At 35.4% G+C, this 18,587-nt stretch overlaps 1 protein-coding gene and 1 pseudogene across 2 annotated transcripts in view; one reads left to right on the forward strand and one right to left on the reverse strand.

The window, feature by feature from the left end:
- The window catches only part of AGO3 (argonaute RISC catalytic component 3), a 114,225-nt gene that overhangs the window by 35,550 nt on the left and 60,088 nt on the right, over positions 1-18,587 (reverse strand). For both annotated transcript variants that reach the window (XM_029230748.1, XM_029230750.1), the window contains exons 6-11: positions 9,805-9,939; positions 5,547-5,634; positions 5,274-5,421; positions 4,727-4,846; positions 1,853-1,975; positions 1,387-1,520 (exon numbers count right to left, since the gene is read on the reverse strand). In XM_029230748.1, coding sequence (XP_029086581.1) covers positions 1,387-1,520; positions 1,853-1,975; positions 4,727-4,846; positions 5,274-5,421; positions 5,547-5,634; positions 9,805-9,939 — 748 coding nt within the window. The remainder of the gene's footprint in view (positions 1-1,386; positions 1,521-1,852; positions 1,976-4,726; positions 4,847-5,273; positions 5,422-5,546; positions 5,635-9,804; positions 9,940-18,587) is intronic.
- On the forward strand, positions 18,451-18,529 carry LOC114900182 (annotated as a pseudogene).

Here is an 18,587-nt window from a genome sequence, read left to right on the forward strand (position 1 = left end):
GCTATTATTTAGAAATGTAGAGATAGGAAGGAGGCATTTTCAGTAAAGAGCAGAATGAGTGGAAATGGAAAAAAATACCAGACAGTTAGAGGGCATACAGTACTCCTCTTTGTCCAGAATATATGAAAATGGAGAAAGGACTTAAGAGGCAAATGAAAATTTTTAAATGTTATATGATTTTTAATGTTATTCTTTGTCAAAGAGAAACCTAAAAGTTTTAGAGTGGAGGTAGTCACAAGTGGAGCTGGTGCTCTTTTCACAGTAGCACAACTCCTCAAACAAGAGTAACAGCAGAAGCCCTTGAGACTGCCAATGCCCCAAAGATTAGAGAGTCCCAAAGGAGATGGTGTAGAGGAGAAAGGAAGCCAAAGTGATAAAAAGAAAGCAGGAAGGCAAGAATGGAGAGAATGTCAGGAAGGTAGTCAATTGTATCTAATGCTGCACAAATTTTGAGGAAAAATAATGGCTGAGAGGAGACCATTAGAATTGATAAGCACAAAGATGCTGAAGTTCTTCCAGTAACCAGTTTCAGCAGACCACTAAGATTTCAAGGAAGGGGAGAGAATGGAAGCCTGGAAGCCTTAAATCAGGTAAAATGAAAAATGAAGGGCTTCCCTGGTGGCGCAGTGGTTGAGAGTCCGCCTGCCGATGCAGGGGACACGGGTTCGTGCCCCGGTCCGGGAGGATCCCACATGCTGCGGAGCGGCTAGGCCCGTGAGCCATGGCCGTTGAGCCGGCGCGTCCGGAGCCTGTGCTCCGCAACGGGAGAGGCCACAACGGTGAGAGGCCCGCATACCGCAAAAAAAAAAAAAAAAAGAAGATTTTGTGTTTGTTTTAAATTTAAACAGAAGATTGTTGAGGGAAAGAATCTGGAGAAGAGGAAAAGTAGTGGAGATGCAGGTCAAATTTTGGAAAGTAAGGAAGTGAAAATGAGAAATTAAATGACTCTTTCAAAGAACTCAATTGAGAAATAAGGATGTTATTTAATCCTCATTCAGTAAATAGGTACTATTATCTCTATTTTTAAAAGGTGAAAAGTGAAGCATAATGAGATTAAATAAATTATCCATGGCAGTAAGACTAGGAAGTGGCAAACCTGAGAATTATATCTAATCTGTTCGCCATCAAAAGCCAATGGTACTCCTGCTATACCACATAAGCTAGTCCATTAGGATGCTTGTAAGAATGAATCAGTGACTTAGATATGACCAACAAATTCAGGAATCTTCATCAAAGTAACGAAAAGAAACATTTTTAAAGGTTCAGTGATTAAATATACTTCATATTGAGGCAACACTGGTTAGAATATTAGCTGAGTAATTTAAAACTGAAATACAAAATTTAAACACAAAATGGTCCCAAAGTGAAACTAATGACAAGCCTTACTTCAATATTTCTTCTCTGCACTGCCTCTGTGTGGCAAAACAAGCTATAGCCCACATTTTGATTTCAACTCCTGTGTGGAACTGTTTCCCTCGCATGTCCCATACTCCGTGGCTTGGTGTTGCTACTGTCCGATTCTACAGAGAAAGAGAAATAATAAGGCAAAAATGAACAAACATTTAATATATAACTTATTTGAATGAGCTGAAAATAAGCATTTCAAATTGCTGAACTGATATATATCTGATATTCTACATGGAATAGGCTGTTCTAAATCAATATTTTATATTTTTATCATAGAAAAACAAAAGTTCTACGAAGTTCAAGCAAAGACACTGACCTTGAAACAAACAAAAAAAATTGTTGGAACAATAAAACACTTTTTAAATTCCAGACTTAGCTAGGAAGCCCTTCTCTCCATACACAGAAACTGTATGATTATAATTTAAAAACTATCAAGAGGTTTTACCCGGCCACCATACTGGAGCATAGGTGCTGGAAGTACGCGTCCGGTTACATGGGCCATTTCATCCCGAACTTTAAATTGAAACTCCTGAACAAATGGATCTGTTTCATAATTTGCACTTCTTACCTAACAACAGAAAAAGTTTGTAGTTACTTTCAAAATTCCCCCAAATTCCCTGCTTTAGAACCCTCTAACTTTTTTTCTTCACTGTGTCAACAATGTTTTATAATACTGACAGGTGTAGATAATGGTACCCTCACTATAGAGCAGAGAATCTTAACTTGGGGACCACAGATCATGAGTGGACTGTAGGAAGTCTGTGAACCTCCTGATAATTTACAGAACATTTAAATGTATTAGGTTGCATAAGAAGAAATTTCAACTATTTATGACTCATGAAAATGGTAACTTTATATGATTAAGCCTCATATACTTTGGGAGGGTGGTTGAGAGACTGCAAGAGAAATATAAGGTTCAAAAAGTTCGTATGGGTTTTCCCCTAATAGCTTATGGAAAAACCCGAATGAACTTTTTGGCCAACCCAATACCTGACCTAAAAATGGTTAATTACTTCTAATTAGAGGATCTGGATATATACTATTGAAATTTATTTTATGTAGATCTCGACAGCAAATATCAATAATCCTAAGGCTTTTTTTCCTAACTGATTACAAGTTATACAAAATCTCCTTGAATATTTTCAGATAAAACAGCACATTATAAAATTTACTTAAGAGATACACTTGAGACAGAAAAGAAAGCCAGTATGAGATACAGATTATAATTTTTATGTAATATACCAAAATGTGCAAAGATAAAGAATTTATTGTAATTCAGTGTAGACTTGAATCTCAAAAGTGTAATTCATGCTCATAGTGTGCTATAATGCGTTTTTCAAAACATATTTACTTAGTCTCAGAATAAAGGTCAAACAAGGTTACAAAAAAAGGCAATGCTCAATTCTTTGAGTAACACTCTATTAAAAAACACTATATAGGGCTTCCCTGGTGGCACAGTGGTTGAGAGTCCACCTGCCGATGCAGAGGACACGGATTCGTGCCCTGGTCCGGGAAGATCCCACATGCCGCAGAGTGGCTGGGCCCGTGAGCCATGGCCACTGAGCCTGCGCGTCCGGAGCCTGTGCTCCGCAACTGGAGAGGCCACAACAGTGAGAGGCCCGCGTACCACCAAAAACAAAAACAAAAACAAAAAACACTATATAATCTAAGTATGTAAAAAGAATCTCCCCACAATGTGCAGGAAAATTTGTTTTCTAAATTAGGCATCTAACTAATGCATCTAACTAATGTATCTTTTCTTCAAGCTTAAATGCCATTTTTTTTCTGTAAGGTTACAAACAATAACAACAACTACTATTTACCAGGAGTTGGTAGGTGATGTGCTTGTGCTAAATGTTTTATAATTAATTTTCACAATAACCTATGACTATAAAGTAAGTCTTTTATAATCTTTATTTTACAGAGGATAAAATTAAATCTCAGTAGTTAAATGATTGGCCTAAAACCATATAGCTAAGCAAGTGATATATAATTTGAAACCATGTACATTCTGATTCTAGAGTTCCTACTCTCAATCACTGCACCAGCCTACCAGATGCTATAATTATAATAATACAATACTAACAGTAAGTGAGTAAAGAAGTTAGACCTTGAACCCAGAGCTGTTAGATTCCAAAGCCTGTGCTTTCAATCACTGTACAATATCATCTCTCTGAACAGAAAAGCTGTAATAAATGAGTTAGAACTAGTTATTGAGATTTTATATTGATAGTGAGAGGTTCTAGTCTCTTAAAGGTTTTAAAATTTTGTCATAGTAGATCAGAGAAAAATCCATGATGAGAACCAGCCTGTATTTTCCTAATTAAATATCATGTAATAACTTACTCTTTACAAACTACATTGGAAAAAAAGGTCTTCTTTTTTTTTTTTTGGTAATTGCCTTACAAAATGAAAGAGCCAATTCTGTAACCCTTTTCCAACAATCTCTAAAACTGCTTTTGAAAGTGTTATTAAGTTGTTTTGGGTAATGTTCTGATCTCTAGATTTTTTTCTCTTCACTTGGGCAATTTACATGGTATTCAAGAAGAGAGTAAGATAAGATCCAGTTGTCTTCATTTTTCATTTTGCCTTAATTCCGTCTTTTTTTTTTTTTTTTGCGGTACGCGGGCCTCTCACTGTTGTGGCTTCTCCCGTTGCACAGCACAGGCTCCGGACGCCCAGGCCCAGCGGCCATGGCTCACGGGCCCAGCCGCTCCGCGGCCATGTGGGATCTTCCCAGACCGGGGCACGAACCCGCGTCCCCTGCATCGGCAGGCGGACTCTCAACCACTGCGCCACCAGGGAAGCCCCGTCAGTTTTAAAAGTAGTATTGATGTCTCTTTTCTCCCCATTTAGAACAAGGAGACAGCTTAGAGATCCCATACGGCCGGAGCTGTCTTATATTTCTTTATTCATCCTATACGGTTACCAGTGTTTACAATGGAGCTAAGCCATCCTACTTTGTGTGTTAAGACTCTCACCATTGCTAGTCATAAAACTTTGACTTTTCTTCCTTTTCTCTTCCTCTTTTAGGTGGAAGGTAATGAAGGTCCAGTTTGCTAAACTGAAACATTAGTTCTGAGAGTATCTGTTCTGAATCTAATTAAAGAGCTTGGGGTTAAATTAGAAGGATCTAGTCTAACCCTTTTCATAGAACCCACTAAGATTCACCCCTAGAATACCACTAGATTACTTCCATAATCTCTTTTAATTCTGACAGCCCATGAAATGGTAATAAGGTATGAGTTGATAAGGACATGGTTCTTTAGAGCTCACCCTCATATGTTTTTAATTTTCATTTCTAGGGTTAAGTACTAACCAATCTGCTAATTTCCTCTTGTCTATCTGGTGCAGATCTTGCTGTTGCTTTGATCATAGTGGAGGTTTGATTGTCCGTTAGCTTCTTGATACATCGTTGCCCTGCCACAATATTACAGACCTACAAATGGAAAAAAGTTTTGTACTAGATATATACATCTTTCTTAAAATTCTGAGCGCCAATTACATGTGAGATTAAATTTTAATATCTACTCCATTAAACCACTTCTGTTTAATATCATGTTAAGTAAAAAAGCAGTAAACAATACTGCTTTACAGTATGATTATAATTAGGTAAAATATACACTGCATAAAAAGGCTGAAAAGAAGTGTACCAAAATGCTAACAGTGGTTACATTTAGAGTGGTAGGACTGTGGATGAATTTTTTCCCATATTATTTTATAGCTGAAAATTTAGAATAAAAGGAAATTTAAAAACAGTTCAGTCTCCAAAATAAATGTGAGAGTATGAAGTAAGTTATAGGTCATTAAAAACCCCAACAGAACGATGAATAAGAGGATATTAATAAGCAGCCTAAACACATTACTTCTAGTGGCAGATAGGTATGTTTCTGCTCCTGCCCCACTTGCAGACAGGGAAGGTGTGGGTACTTCAGCTGAAGAGTATACTTTTCTCTGAAATACTGTGCTACTGTTCTCTCCACAGTTTGGCCATTTTCTAACTGTAAAGGAAAGCTGGAAAAAAAAAATTACACATTAACAACTCTTATCTCATTATGAGCCAGCAAAACTCCCAATCTACTAACTAGAGCAAGCTGCCTCACATCATCTCTGCTCTGACAAACACCAGCTTTTCTTACGTTTGATGACTGGCAGGCCTTCTTGTTACATTACAAACACGGTATTTCCGTCTCATTGTTCCACAATGAGTCACTTCAACCTTCAGACCTGTTCCCAACAAGAAAAACTGAGGTTATAGAACTGTCACATGTAAAATATTTATAACTATAAAGCCTGTTCACTACTATAAAAACTCAAATTCTAAACAGAAAATCTGTGATACAGGCAATGTGATATTAACAAAGGATTTTATATATAACATTGTTAACAACAGTTACAATCATGATAGGCCTAACTCCAAACCTTTTCCCTATTCTATCAAGCTATTAAAAAATAGTATAAAATTTGCAAAGCCTGTATATAAAGGGATAAAGTTCTCCATTAATAAAAAACCCTGCTTATAATGCAGGTTTTTATGCTGGTCGAGGGAAGGAGCAAAGGGAGTTATGATAATTCTCAAGATATTCTATAACCTTCAAAGTATGTGATATCTGATTTGCCCAGTAATCACATACTGACTGAAGATCATAATTTCATATAGCTGAAGAAAAAAGTCCTTCAAAGATTTTTAATGCAGGAAGGAAAAAAAAAAAAAAATCCCAGGCCCTTTTAACAGAAGTGGAGTGACAATTTCGCTGAAGGATAACATAGTGATACAGTTCTTTTACTACTATTAGAAATCAAATGCAACCAAAATAATTCCTAGAACAGGTAATCCAGACCTTCTTATGGAATCAATGATCCCTTTGAGAATCTGATGAAAGCAATAAATTCTCAGAAAAATGCAACATACACTTAATTTAACATATGATTTTAGATGTTTGTGGATCTGTACGTCCATTTGTGGACCCTAGGGGTTTGCAGATCCTAGGCCTGCTTTAGAAAGTGAAGCTGTGGGCTTTTAAAACACTGGCTGAAATTCTTTGGGATGAATTTTCCTATGCAGTGGTGTACAAAAGAATTTTCTGAGATGATGGATTGTTCTACATCTGTGCTAAAATCACCAGCAATATGTTACTGCACACATGAAATGTGGCTAGTGTGACTAAAAAACTAAAATTTTAATTTAACTTTAATAAATTAAAATTCAAATAGCTACATGTGGCTAGTGGATACTCTTGGAGCTACCTAGAGAAGAGTTAACAAACAGATACAGTGGCTACTGGTCACAGATAAGCAACTCCATTTCTAAGGCCTATACTCCAAAGGAGGAAAATCTAAAAAGGGGTAGATGGAGGACAACTTTTAGTTCCCTGATAGTATTTACGGTTATACTTTTGTATTATTTTCCTTTTATATCTGTGTATCCTATAATGCAGAGGTTCTCAACCAGAGGTGACTCTGACCTCCAGGGAAGGTTTGGTAATGTCTGCAGACATTTTTGATTGTTATGACTGGGGGTGCTACTGGCATCTAATACATGCTAGATTTTGGAATGCTTGGATCCAGGGATGCTGCTAAATTATACTGCAATGCACAGGACATCACTACCTCCCATCCCCAACCACAACAAAGAATTATCCAGCCCAAAATATCAATAGTGCCAAGGTTGAGAAACCCTGATACAGTATAACTTATTTTCATATCTACTAACTGCAGAACCAAACACAAAGTTCAATCATAGTAATATTTTCTTATGACGTATCAGCATAAATTAAGATGTTAAATGGACACAGTGTCACTGTACCAGATTGGTATGAGGTTTTCTTAAGAACTACTCCTAACTGAATCAGTGAGAAATAGTTTTTATTAGTAACTACCTTTATAAAACTAAAATTTCAGATCAATTAGAGCATTTACTATGCCTCTATAAATAAGACTAGGAAATACTACCAAGAGAAGGCCTTTTAAGAAGGAAACACCAACATATGAAGTAAGCAAGATGTAAAAATATTGTTTGGGGGAAAACACGATAGAAAAATTTAAAACAAATTTCTGTTATCTATACCACTTAGCAATTTGTTTTCAAATCTTCCCCTTGAATTAAAAAAATTATCAGTAAGGTTCTACAAGCCTACTAAATAAGTTTTTATCAAAAATAAAATTGATGTAAAGCAACTATACTCCAATAAAAATTAATAAAAAAGTAAAATAAAATACTCTTACATACATATGGTACTTTTACCATAAACTTCCTCCAATATTTCTGCTATTTAACTATGATGAATTACGGCACAAAGAAACCACCCTAAAGTTACCATTAAATAACTAGGAAAAAGTTCAACTAGAACCAAATAATATTGTACTAGGAAATCTATTCATTATAGCACACTTTGTATCACTATTTAACAAGCTTCATCAAATTCCTCATGCTAACTAAAAATTAAACCCAAATACATAATACAAAACATGTAACTTTGATTCTCTTGCGTAATTGAGGTAGGAATACATGACGTACTTTAAAGAGTCCTCTTTTAAAAAAAAAGCCTTCTTGACTTTGAATGGAGGAAAAAATCATCAGTATGTCAGTTAGATCCAACTCAGATTTTTCTACCCCAAATCTACAGTCATAGGTGCCTAAGGATTAGATCCAAATCCAGGGGTTAGCAAAAAGCTGAAATTTAAAAAAATGGACTAGATAATTCTCTGCCCAGGTCCCTCCCCAAACCCTCCATCCAACAAAAAATGTTTTTGGCTTTAATAAATCAAATATTTAACCTATAAACTTGGCTTTACCTTCACTATAACATCAACTTTATAATGCTTTCTAGTCATTTTTTCAGTCATTTCTTTGGCCCCCTGAGCAGTTGAAGTTAAGATCGAGTCCATGCTCTTCGGGCAGCAGTTGAATCCTTGTTCTGTACATCTTGTATTTTCTGTGATAGAGTGGTGATATGAGTTGATTGCATAGTTACCGCAAAATAATGTAAGTGACTTCATGATATCAGAGGTGGTAACTAAGCAGCAACTCCACTGGAAACCATGGCATTTAGATGATCACATATTAATGGTGGGTAATGCACTACCTCCCAACAATGCTAACTGTGCAGTTAATACAGATTATGAAAGGACAATGGTATGATTGCAATATAAGAATATATAACACTTTCTTATTCTGACACTTAAATAACTTGAGATAAATGGATGCCTATTTTCAAAGCAGGAAGAATTTTCCTTTAAATGTTTTATTACAATGACCATCTCTCTCCTGGTTACTAAATGGCAAAGAATAAAGGATTACTGGAGCAAGCAGGATGTATTCAACTATACTAATTGATTTGGGGAACTGAAAGATGTTCAGAGAACAAACTTCAATGCTTCATTCAAACCACAAGCTAAAAATTGCCTGTAACAAATAGGTAAAACCTTAAAATAAAACGACATAATTATTTCTGACAATTGAAGATCTAACATTTAGTTTAAATAGAATTTATACTATTCATTCTAATTAGAGAATATCTAATTTCTCTTTGTGTCTAAATAATAAAGAACTAAATACAGTGGAGTCACATCTTACATGAGGATTAGGTTCTAAAGTCATGAACAAGGCAAGAATTTTACGTAATCAAAATTACTGTTGAAAAATCCCTTAAATTGCAGATAAAGTACACTATGTGTGGGTTTGCACATAAAAGTGTACATGTATATAGAAAGCAACAATTATATAAACAATAAGTATATACAAAATATAAATTTTAGGACACAATTGAAATTAATTTTTAATTTTTCTCTTTGGAAGACTATGTAGAGATGAATTTGTATTAGTAAAATATACATACGATGCAACCCACTGTACACATTTTAGCTACTAACTATAAAATAGTCAAGATCAATGGTCAACTGAATAATGTATATGAAATTACTAAGTTTCAACTCTAGAACAACACATGAAACAGGCTAGTCCCATATCCATAAATTTACAAAGGAATAAAATATTCTGCTATCATTTCAGAAAAATAAAGAAGTCATTATATTATCGATAGAATATGTTCAAAGAATGGCTCCAGTTCTGAAGTGACAATGTTTTTGGAATAAGCTTATTTTTAACAGTATCATAGAAGCGTTTTCCTAACAGATACTCTTATACCTTCAGCTAGTAAGGGAAAGTATTGACAAAAAATTAGCTAGTATCAATATTAATTCTATTACTTGGTATTTCTTTCATTGATACACTACCTAAGATGTTATGGTAATGAATTTAATGTGACATTTTATAATTAGTCCATATTTTTACCGGTGATGTTACATGAACAGATTTATATCTTAAAAAATTTCAATGAAAGTTTGTTATATTCATGCATTTTATAGTTAAGTTGTTCCAAATGCTAATTAACTCACCTTTTATCTCTTTGGTGAATTTTACCCGATGAGAATCAGTCAGAGGTCTCGGCTGCTCATCAATATTATGAATGTCAAGAACTTCACACATGAACTGAATTACAGGTTGTGCTTTGTAGAAGGCAGTGGCAGAAACTAAGAAGAAAAACACAAATAGTACAAATTAATGTTTCCTTTAAAAAAACTCAAAAACTTGATCTTGGGCTCCATGATAATTAACTAATACAGAGTTAAAATTACCCTTTTATGTATACCTATATACATATAAAAATATTTCCAAAGTTAAGCTGTTTCAATTTGAACTGTTTGACTGGAAGACAAGCACAACAACAGAAAAAGCCTAATATTACAGTTTTTATAATCTATCTCTTATCATGGGTAACTGAATCATTCCATTTCCTACTACATGTACAGAGCAGTGTTCTGGCTATGAAACAAGGTCTGTAAGGGGACAAAGAAGGCCAGAGCACCTTAAAGAAGAAAAGGTTAGGTATTATTTCTTAAACAAAGCTTTTTAAGCCACCCTAGACTGCTTATCTATTCTAGCGAGAGCTCTCCCTGTCTTGCACAGATTTGAGAAGACAATGGTATTAAATGTTACTAGTGCTAATCCAAGCTACAGGTAGTAATAGTAAGGTGTATCTGCCCAATGTTATCTAGCTACAGTCAGCAGTCTTCCAAGAGCCAACAAGTATGATTTCTTAATCTTGGGTTTTGGAACTAGAAGAGCTTCACCAATAGTTAGTAGACCACCATCACTCATTTCTTAAATACATACTTACTGACTGCTATTATGTGCTATAAAGGCACTGGGGATACAGTGAAAAGTAAAACCAAAACAGACAATAAGCTACATGCTATCATGTTATTTTTTTATTTAAAAGCATGCCTACTGTGGTGCTCTTTCTCTTACTCTCCTTGGTTTAGGATTAAATGTCTTCCACAAAATGTCCCTCATCTCTGGAAGGATATTTATCAAGGCTTTAAGTAGTTATCTCAGGTAGTAAGGCTACCGTAGATATTTTTTATTTTCTTCTTTTTGACTTTATCTTTAAATCTTCATTTTTTAATAGTGAGCACATATTACTTTTTCCTTTATTACAGAAACAATACATGAATGAAGTCTCATCCTAAAAAATTTAAACAATATAGATATCCACAGTAAAGACTTCTGGTCTCCAAGTATCTTTAAGAAGCAACCATTATTAGTACTTAGGTATGTATATATCCTATTCTTTTAATATGCACTTAGAGATAAAAATGCATATACAACTTTCTTTTTTAACATGAGATCAGATAATAAATGTTCTATGACTTCTTTTATTATTATTTTAAAAACTAACAATGTGTCTTAGAGATCTTTTTATTCTGCAGTTTGGGTGCATGGTAATTAAGTGAATATATATTCCCTTCCCCTCTTAATGAAAAGGAACACAAATGATAAAACATTAGACACACTATTCTGGCCTTTGATTTCTTTTTTCTCATTCTATATCTTAGAGATAGATCTATATGTACTAATATGGAACTATATCATGCTTTTTCACAGCTGCAGGATATCTCATCGCATGGACCTACTTCATGTCCCTCATGATGGAGAGTTATGTTGGTTTTGTACTTCCATCCAAATAAACTTTAGAAATACCTCCACAATTTCAAACTAAAAAAAGAGAGACTGGTAAGACTGTATTAGCATTCTGGGTATCTTATTCAAATCCACAGTACTTTAAAAAAAATGTATACATTACATTCTTCTATTAAAAAATGTGGGAATATTGTCGTACATTAAAACAAGGCTGGCAGGATACATACCAAATAAGCACATATTGCTTCTGTGTTAATTTAAAAAAAAAGTGAATAAAGGAAAATAAATACATGGTAATTAACATGCTTATTTTGTCTTTCCTTTAATCCTACAGGTAAATTTTCTTCACTGGATTATTATAATACTAGCATTCACAACTAATGTGTCTTATCTCACAGAGTTGAAACTACTAAACAAACATTATTTATCCTGTTTAACATTCTATTAATTTTCCTTAGTGTTTATCCCACTGTTCTTCTAATCATTACTGTTCACCATCTTCCCCACAGCAATGTGGGCATCTGAGGTAAAAATTAAAGTTAGTGAAGGAAAGCTCTTACAAAAGATGGGATGAAATCAGTGAGTACAGTTGAATTAGGCATGAATTTCAATCAGCAAAGATCTGCCTCTCTATCCCTTGGTTAAATCCTTAACATTTTATAAACCTACATATTTATGCATTTTTTCCTTCTTTCCCTTTCAAAAATCAGCTGAGTTTAACTGAAAAAGTAATATTTACATTTAATATTTTTAAAACCTATTAACAAAATATACATTAACACACTAAAGGAAATAAACATACAATCATTTCTACAGATAATTACCCTCAAAAAAGCATTAGATAAAATTCAGCACCATAACTAAAAGTCTCACAGTACCAGACTAGAAAGGAGCTTCCTTAATTTGATAAAAGTTATCCACCAAAAATCTATGGTAAATTCAACTTCATTTAATAGAAAGTGCTAGCTGGCACAGGAATGCAAGCTAAGAGAAGTAAAAGGTAAAAAGATTGGAAAGGGAGAAACAAAATTATTATTCTTCACAATATGACTGTCTAGAGAGAAAACCCAATAATCTATAGATAAATTATAGAATTAGACAGTTCAGTAAGGTTGCTAGATTTAAGATCAACATATAAAAATAAAATTACATTCTTATACACTAGCACCCAACTTAAAATGTAATTTAAAAAAGATACCACTTAATATCACAACAAAAAAACCACAAGACACTTGAGATAAAATCTGAACAAAAGATGCATAAGACCTATAGAAGTAATAGGTATCTTTACTACCACAGAAAATCTAAATAAATGGAGTATATACCTTATTAGTATAAATTATTTGTAAATTAATCTGCAAATTCAAGGCAATTTCAATCAAAATACCAATAGGATATAACCCCCTTGACCTCTGGAACTTAAGAAGCTGATGCTAAAATTAACATGAAAGAGAAATGAAACAAGAATAGCCAAGACAGTTTTTAAGAATAAGGTCTGCTCTAACATTCATCGAGATCTGTTATAATCCAATTCAAGTCAAGAGACTGTGGGGACAGACACACAGACCAGTAGAACAGACTTGGAAGCCCACCTTATACAATATACAAAAACAAATTCCTATTCAGAGAACTGAACATGAAAAGAAAAATAAACATTTAGAGGAAAATATAGAACATCTTTATGATCTTGGAGGCAAGAAAGAATTTCTTAAGATATAAAAACTATCATAAAAAATACCATAAACAAAGCCAGAAAAAAAAAAGACAGGCTATAGATATGTGTAGTACATATAACAAATGATTACTATCCAGAATATATAATAAGTTCCTATAAATCAAGATAAAACAATGAAAGTGGCAAAGGATACGACTAGGCATTTCATAGAAGAGAAAATCTAAATGTCAAAAAACAAATTTTCACTAATTATCTTATTTGTAATTAAGGAAATATATATAAAAACTATATCAAGCTATCATTTTACACCAATCAAGACTGGCCAAAAATGTTAAGACTGATAACACAAGCTGACAACAAGCCAAAGGAAGACTGAAGGATGAAAGCTCTCATACAGACTGTAGGAATATAAACTGATATAGTCAGTTAGGAACAAATGGTAATTTATAGTAAGTTTGAAGAAGAGCATAATTTTCAACTCAACAATTTCACTCTAGGACTTCCCTGGTAGTGCAGTGGTTAAGAATCTGCCTGCCAGGGCTTCCCTAGTGGCGCAGTAGTTGAGTCTGCCTGCCAGTGCAGGGGACACAGGTTCAAGTCCTGGTCCGGGAAGATCCCACATGCCGTGGAGCAACGAAGCCCATGGGCCATAACTACTGAGTCTGCGCTCTAGAGCCCGTGAGCCACAACTCCTGAAGCCCATGTGCCTAGAGCCCGTGCTCTGCAACAAGAGAAGCCACTGCAATGAGAAGCCCACGCACCACAACAAAGAGCAGCCCTTGCTCACTGCAACTAGAGAAAGCCCGCGCACATCAATGAAGACCCAACACAGCCAAAAATAAATATAAGTAAAATAAATAAATAAAATAAATAAATAAATAAATAAAAAAGAATCCGCCTGCCAATGCAGGAGACACAGGTTTGAGCCCTGGTCTGGGAAGATTCCACATACCAGGGAGCAACTAAGCCTGTGTGCTACAACTACTGAGCCTGCGCTCTAGAGCCCGCGTGCCACAACTACTGAAGCCTGCGCGCCTAGAGCCCGTGCTCCGCAACAAGAGAAGCCACCGCAATGAGAATCCCGTGCACCGCAACAAAGAGTAGCCCCCCCACGCCGCAACTAGAGAAAAGCCCGGGCGCAGCAAAGAAGACCCAATGTAGCCATAAATGAATGAATGAATGAATAACTTAATAAAAACCCAAAAAACAATTTCACTCTATTGGAGTATATACTCTGCAAAAATTCCATATCTGTGAAAGGCAACATGAATGAGAATGCTTATTGTAGCACTGTTTATAATGGTAAAAAGAATGGAAACAACTTAAACACCAGCCAAATGGATAAATTTGTACTACATGCATATAATTACAATTAATGGGCAGGTGTTAGAATTCAGATAAATACAATTGAGAAGTAGAAAACTTGAGAGGAGTTTGGTAGAAAATGCGATCTCACCAACTGCTTAGATTGCCATTATCTAGATATGTATAATACACAACTAAGGCAAAAAAATTTACCAAAATAGACTAGATGTCTAGAATACCAGTGGGATAGTCTTTCAATTCATGAACATAATATCTCTGAATTTATTAACATCATTCCAGTTTCATTAAGGTTTTGTGATACTTTATAACTCATTTATTAATAATTGATAAAAATTTTGTTGCTGTTGGAAATGTATCCTTTAATCTTTCATCACTTACTAACTTATTTTTAAAATTTTATTTATTTATTTGTTTTTGGCTGTGTTGGGTCTTCGTTTCTGTGCGTGGGCTTTCTCCAGTTGTGGTGAGCGGGGGCCACTCTTCCATCGCAGTGCACGGGCCTCTCACTGTTGCGGCCTCTCTTGTTGCGGAGCACAAGCTCCAGACGCACAGGCTCAGTAGTTGTGGCTCACGGACCTAGTTGCTCTGTGGCATGTGGGGTCCTCCCAGACCAGGGCTTGAACCCGTGTCTCCTGCATTGGCAGGCAGATTCTCAACCACTGCGCCACCAGGGAAGCCCACTTACTTTTTTAATTAGGTTTATTTTCTTCTTTTCATGGGTAACAGTGTTAGAATAATGAGAAAAGGATAGGCTTGGAAATGAAATAGATTTTAATTCTAGATCCAGACTTGAAATTCAGAGAAATCATAATCCGTTCATTGCAAAATTAGAAAAACATCTAGTACTTATAGCATTAGGGTGAAGATTCAATATAAGGTACCTACTTGTGCCCAGAACATGACAGGAGCTCATCAGAGCTCTTTTTCTCATCTTTGAAGAACTGTCTACTCATGTCTTTTGCTCTCTCATTTACTGAGGTTTTAATTCTAGGCAAAATCATTTTGTCAATGTAAACTAACTCCTTGAAGAGGCTGATGGGAGAATGTTCCATGAAAAAGCGATTAGGATTCTTGAATTTGCATTTTACTGTGTCAAAACTGAAAATTTTTGTTAGGACGCAGCTAAAATAACAGATGTGAAAAAAGAAAATAATAAATATTTGCCATATTTAAGATAACTAGGACTACAAGTACCAAAATGAGCCCAGGTCCAAATGATGAGTATAAAATAAAGCAGTAAACAATGCTGGATCCTGGTAAAAACATAACTACAATTATACTTTAATCTCCTGAGAGGTTATGTGCCTCAATTTTATATGTACACTTTCATTGCTCTGAAGATATAAGAACAGAAACTTATTATACAATCCCTTTTTATGGGAATAGTGAGCAATTAAGAGGCCACATTAAACATCTTGGCGTGTCTATTATTACCTAGCAAAATAATATTAACATAGTACTCAGGAGATACTGATAGATGAAAGGACTGCTTTTCTTTTTCTTTTTCTATTTTTAATATAAAATATCACGTATTTACTAGAGTGTCACTAAACAAATTATAAAGTGAATATCCACATAACCAACATTCATATCAAGAACTAAATATTGCCAGCATCCTAGAAACCTCTTCCCTATCCCTTTCCCAACCTTAACTTCCCCTCTCTCTGCTAGAGGTAACCAAAATCCTGGCTTTTATGGTAATCACTTCTTTTTCTTTATAGAATTACAACATAAGTACAGATCACTAAGGACCACAATTTAGTTTTCCTAGTTCTTGAATGTTATGTAACTGGAAACATAAAGCATGTAATCTTTTTGAGCCTTTTGCTAAACATTGTTTCTAACTGATCTATATTAATTAAATGTAACTGGTTTCTTCATTTTCATTGCTCTAACACTCTGTTGAAGAAATACACAATTTATCCACTCTGATGTTGATGGACAGGGAATTCCCTTGCAGTCCAGTGGTTAGGACAGGGAACTTTCACTGCCAGGGGCCCAGGTTCAATCCCTGGTCAGGCAACTAAGGATCCCAGGCGTAAGCTGCCCCACAGCAAAAAACAAAACCAAACAAAAAACCAAAAAAACCTGATTATTAATGTTGGTGGACAGTTTATGCTGGCACTTTCCTTTGGTTATTAGAATAAGGTTATGAATATTCTTATAGCCTTTTTTTTTTTTTTGGCTGCACCACGCAGCATGCGGGATCCTAGTTCCCTAACCAGAGATCTAACCTGTGCCCCCTGCAGTGGAAGAGTGGATTCTTAACTGCTAGACCACCAGGGAAGTGCCTAGGTGGCCTTCTTGATATACGTAAACACATATATTTCTCTAGTAGAAAAGGCAATATCTGAGTAGAACTGCTGAGTCATTAGGGATGTGTTATCTCTGACTCTCCTAGATAATGTCAAACTCTTCCAAAGTGGTTTTAACAAATAACTCTCCCACAAACAGCATTTAAGAGTCACTGTCGTGCCTAATTTTCACCATTAGTATCATCAGACTTGAATTTTAGCCCTTCTGGTGGATGTGTAATGATATCTCAGTTCAAGAAAAAAAACAATTTGAGGTATAACTTACATACAATAAAATGCATTTCAATTGTAAAGGTCAATGATTTTGACAAACGTATATACATCTATGGTATTACCACCCCAATTAAGACAGAATCTGTCATCACCCCAGAAAGTACTTTCCTGCCCCTATGCAATCAGCTTCTGTCACATCTGCCACAGGCAAGCACTGATCTGATTCATTTCATAATAGAATAAATGGTTCCAGAATTTCATATAAATGGAATTATACTGTATACACCACTTTGTCTAGCTTTTTTGTACATCTTGAGATTTATCCATACCATTGTATAAATTAGTAGTTCTTTTTAGCTGCTGGGTAGTATTTCATTGTATAAATAAATCACAACTTGTTTCTCAATTCACTTGTTGCTGGGCATTTGGGTTGTTTCCAGTTCCTAATTATTATGAACATGTAAACATATATGCACAAATCTTTGTATGGACCTATTTTTTCATTTCTCCTGGGGAAAGACCTAAGAATAGAACTGGTAGGACACATGGCAAGAAAATGTTTAAATTTAAAAGAATCTGCCAAGGGCTTCCCTGGTGGCACAGTCGTTAAGAATCCACCTGCCAATGCAGGGGACACAGGTTCGATCCCTGGTCCGGGAAGATCCCACATGCTGCGGAACAACTAAGCCTGTGTGCCACAACTACTGAGCCTGTGCTCTAGAGCCCGCGAGCCGCAGCTACTGAGCCCACGTGCCACAACTACTGAAGCCCACACGCCGAGAGCCCGTGCTCCACAACAAGAGGAGCCACCGCAACGAAGAGTAGCCCCTGCTCGCCGCAAATGGAGAAAGCCTGCGCACAGTAATGAAGACCCAATGCAGCCAAAGATAAATAAATATTAAAAAAAAAAAGAATCTGCCAAGATATTTTCCAAAGTGGTTGTACAATTTTATACTCCTACCATTTCTGATTGCTCCACACCCTTACCAACACTTAGTATTGCCAGTCTTTTTGATTTAGCGAATCTAGCAGGTGTGAAGTGATATCTCACTGTGGTTCTTACCTGCATTTTCCAGATGACCAATGATGTTTAGCATCTTCTCAAGTGCTTACTGGCCATTCCCATAATCTTTTGTGAAGTGTCTGATTTTGACCACTTTTTTAAATTGTCTGAGTTATGGAAGTTTCTCATACATTCTGGACACAAATCTTTTGTTTAGGATATGTTATGCAAATATTTTCTCCCAGCAGTAGCTTGCCTTTTCATCTTCTTAACAGTGTTCTTAAGAGAAGGTGTTCATTTAGATGAGGTTTCCAACATATTAAGAAATCTTTGCCTATTCCAAGGACATGAATATTTTTCCTCTTTTCTTACAAATTTCTCAGTTTTAATGTTTTTTTCTTTTTTCGTACAAATACTCAGCTGTTCTAGCATCGTTTATTGAGAAGACTATTCTTTCCCCATTGAATGTTGGCCCCTTTGTCAAGTATCAATCAACCACGTAAGTGGGTCTATTTCTGTAGCTATTCTAATCACTTCTTAGCCTTTTGGCTAAGATCAAGTGTAGTATATATAGCTATCATGTAAATTGATTTGTATGTCCATCTTTAACCCCAATATCACAGCTTTGATTACTGTAGCTTTATAGCATGTCTTCAAATCAGGGAT

Source organism: Monodon monoceros, unplaced genomic scaffold, assembly GCF_005190385.1.
Source record: "Monodon monoceros isolate NGI ecotype Baffin Bay Population unplaced genomic scaffold, NGI_Narwhal_1 Super_Scaffold_18, whole genome shotgun sequence".
In the NCBI taxonomy this organism is placed as follows: domain Eukaryota; kingdom Metazoa; phylum Chordata; class Mammalia; order Artiodactyla; family Monodontidae; genus Monodon; species Monodon monoceros.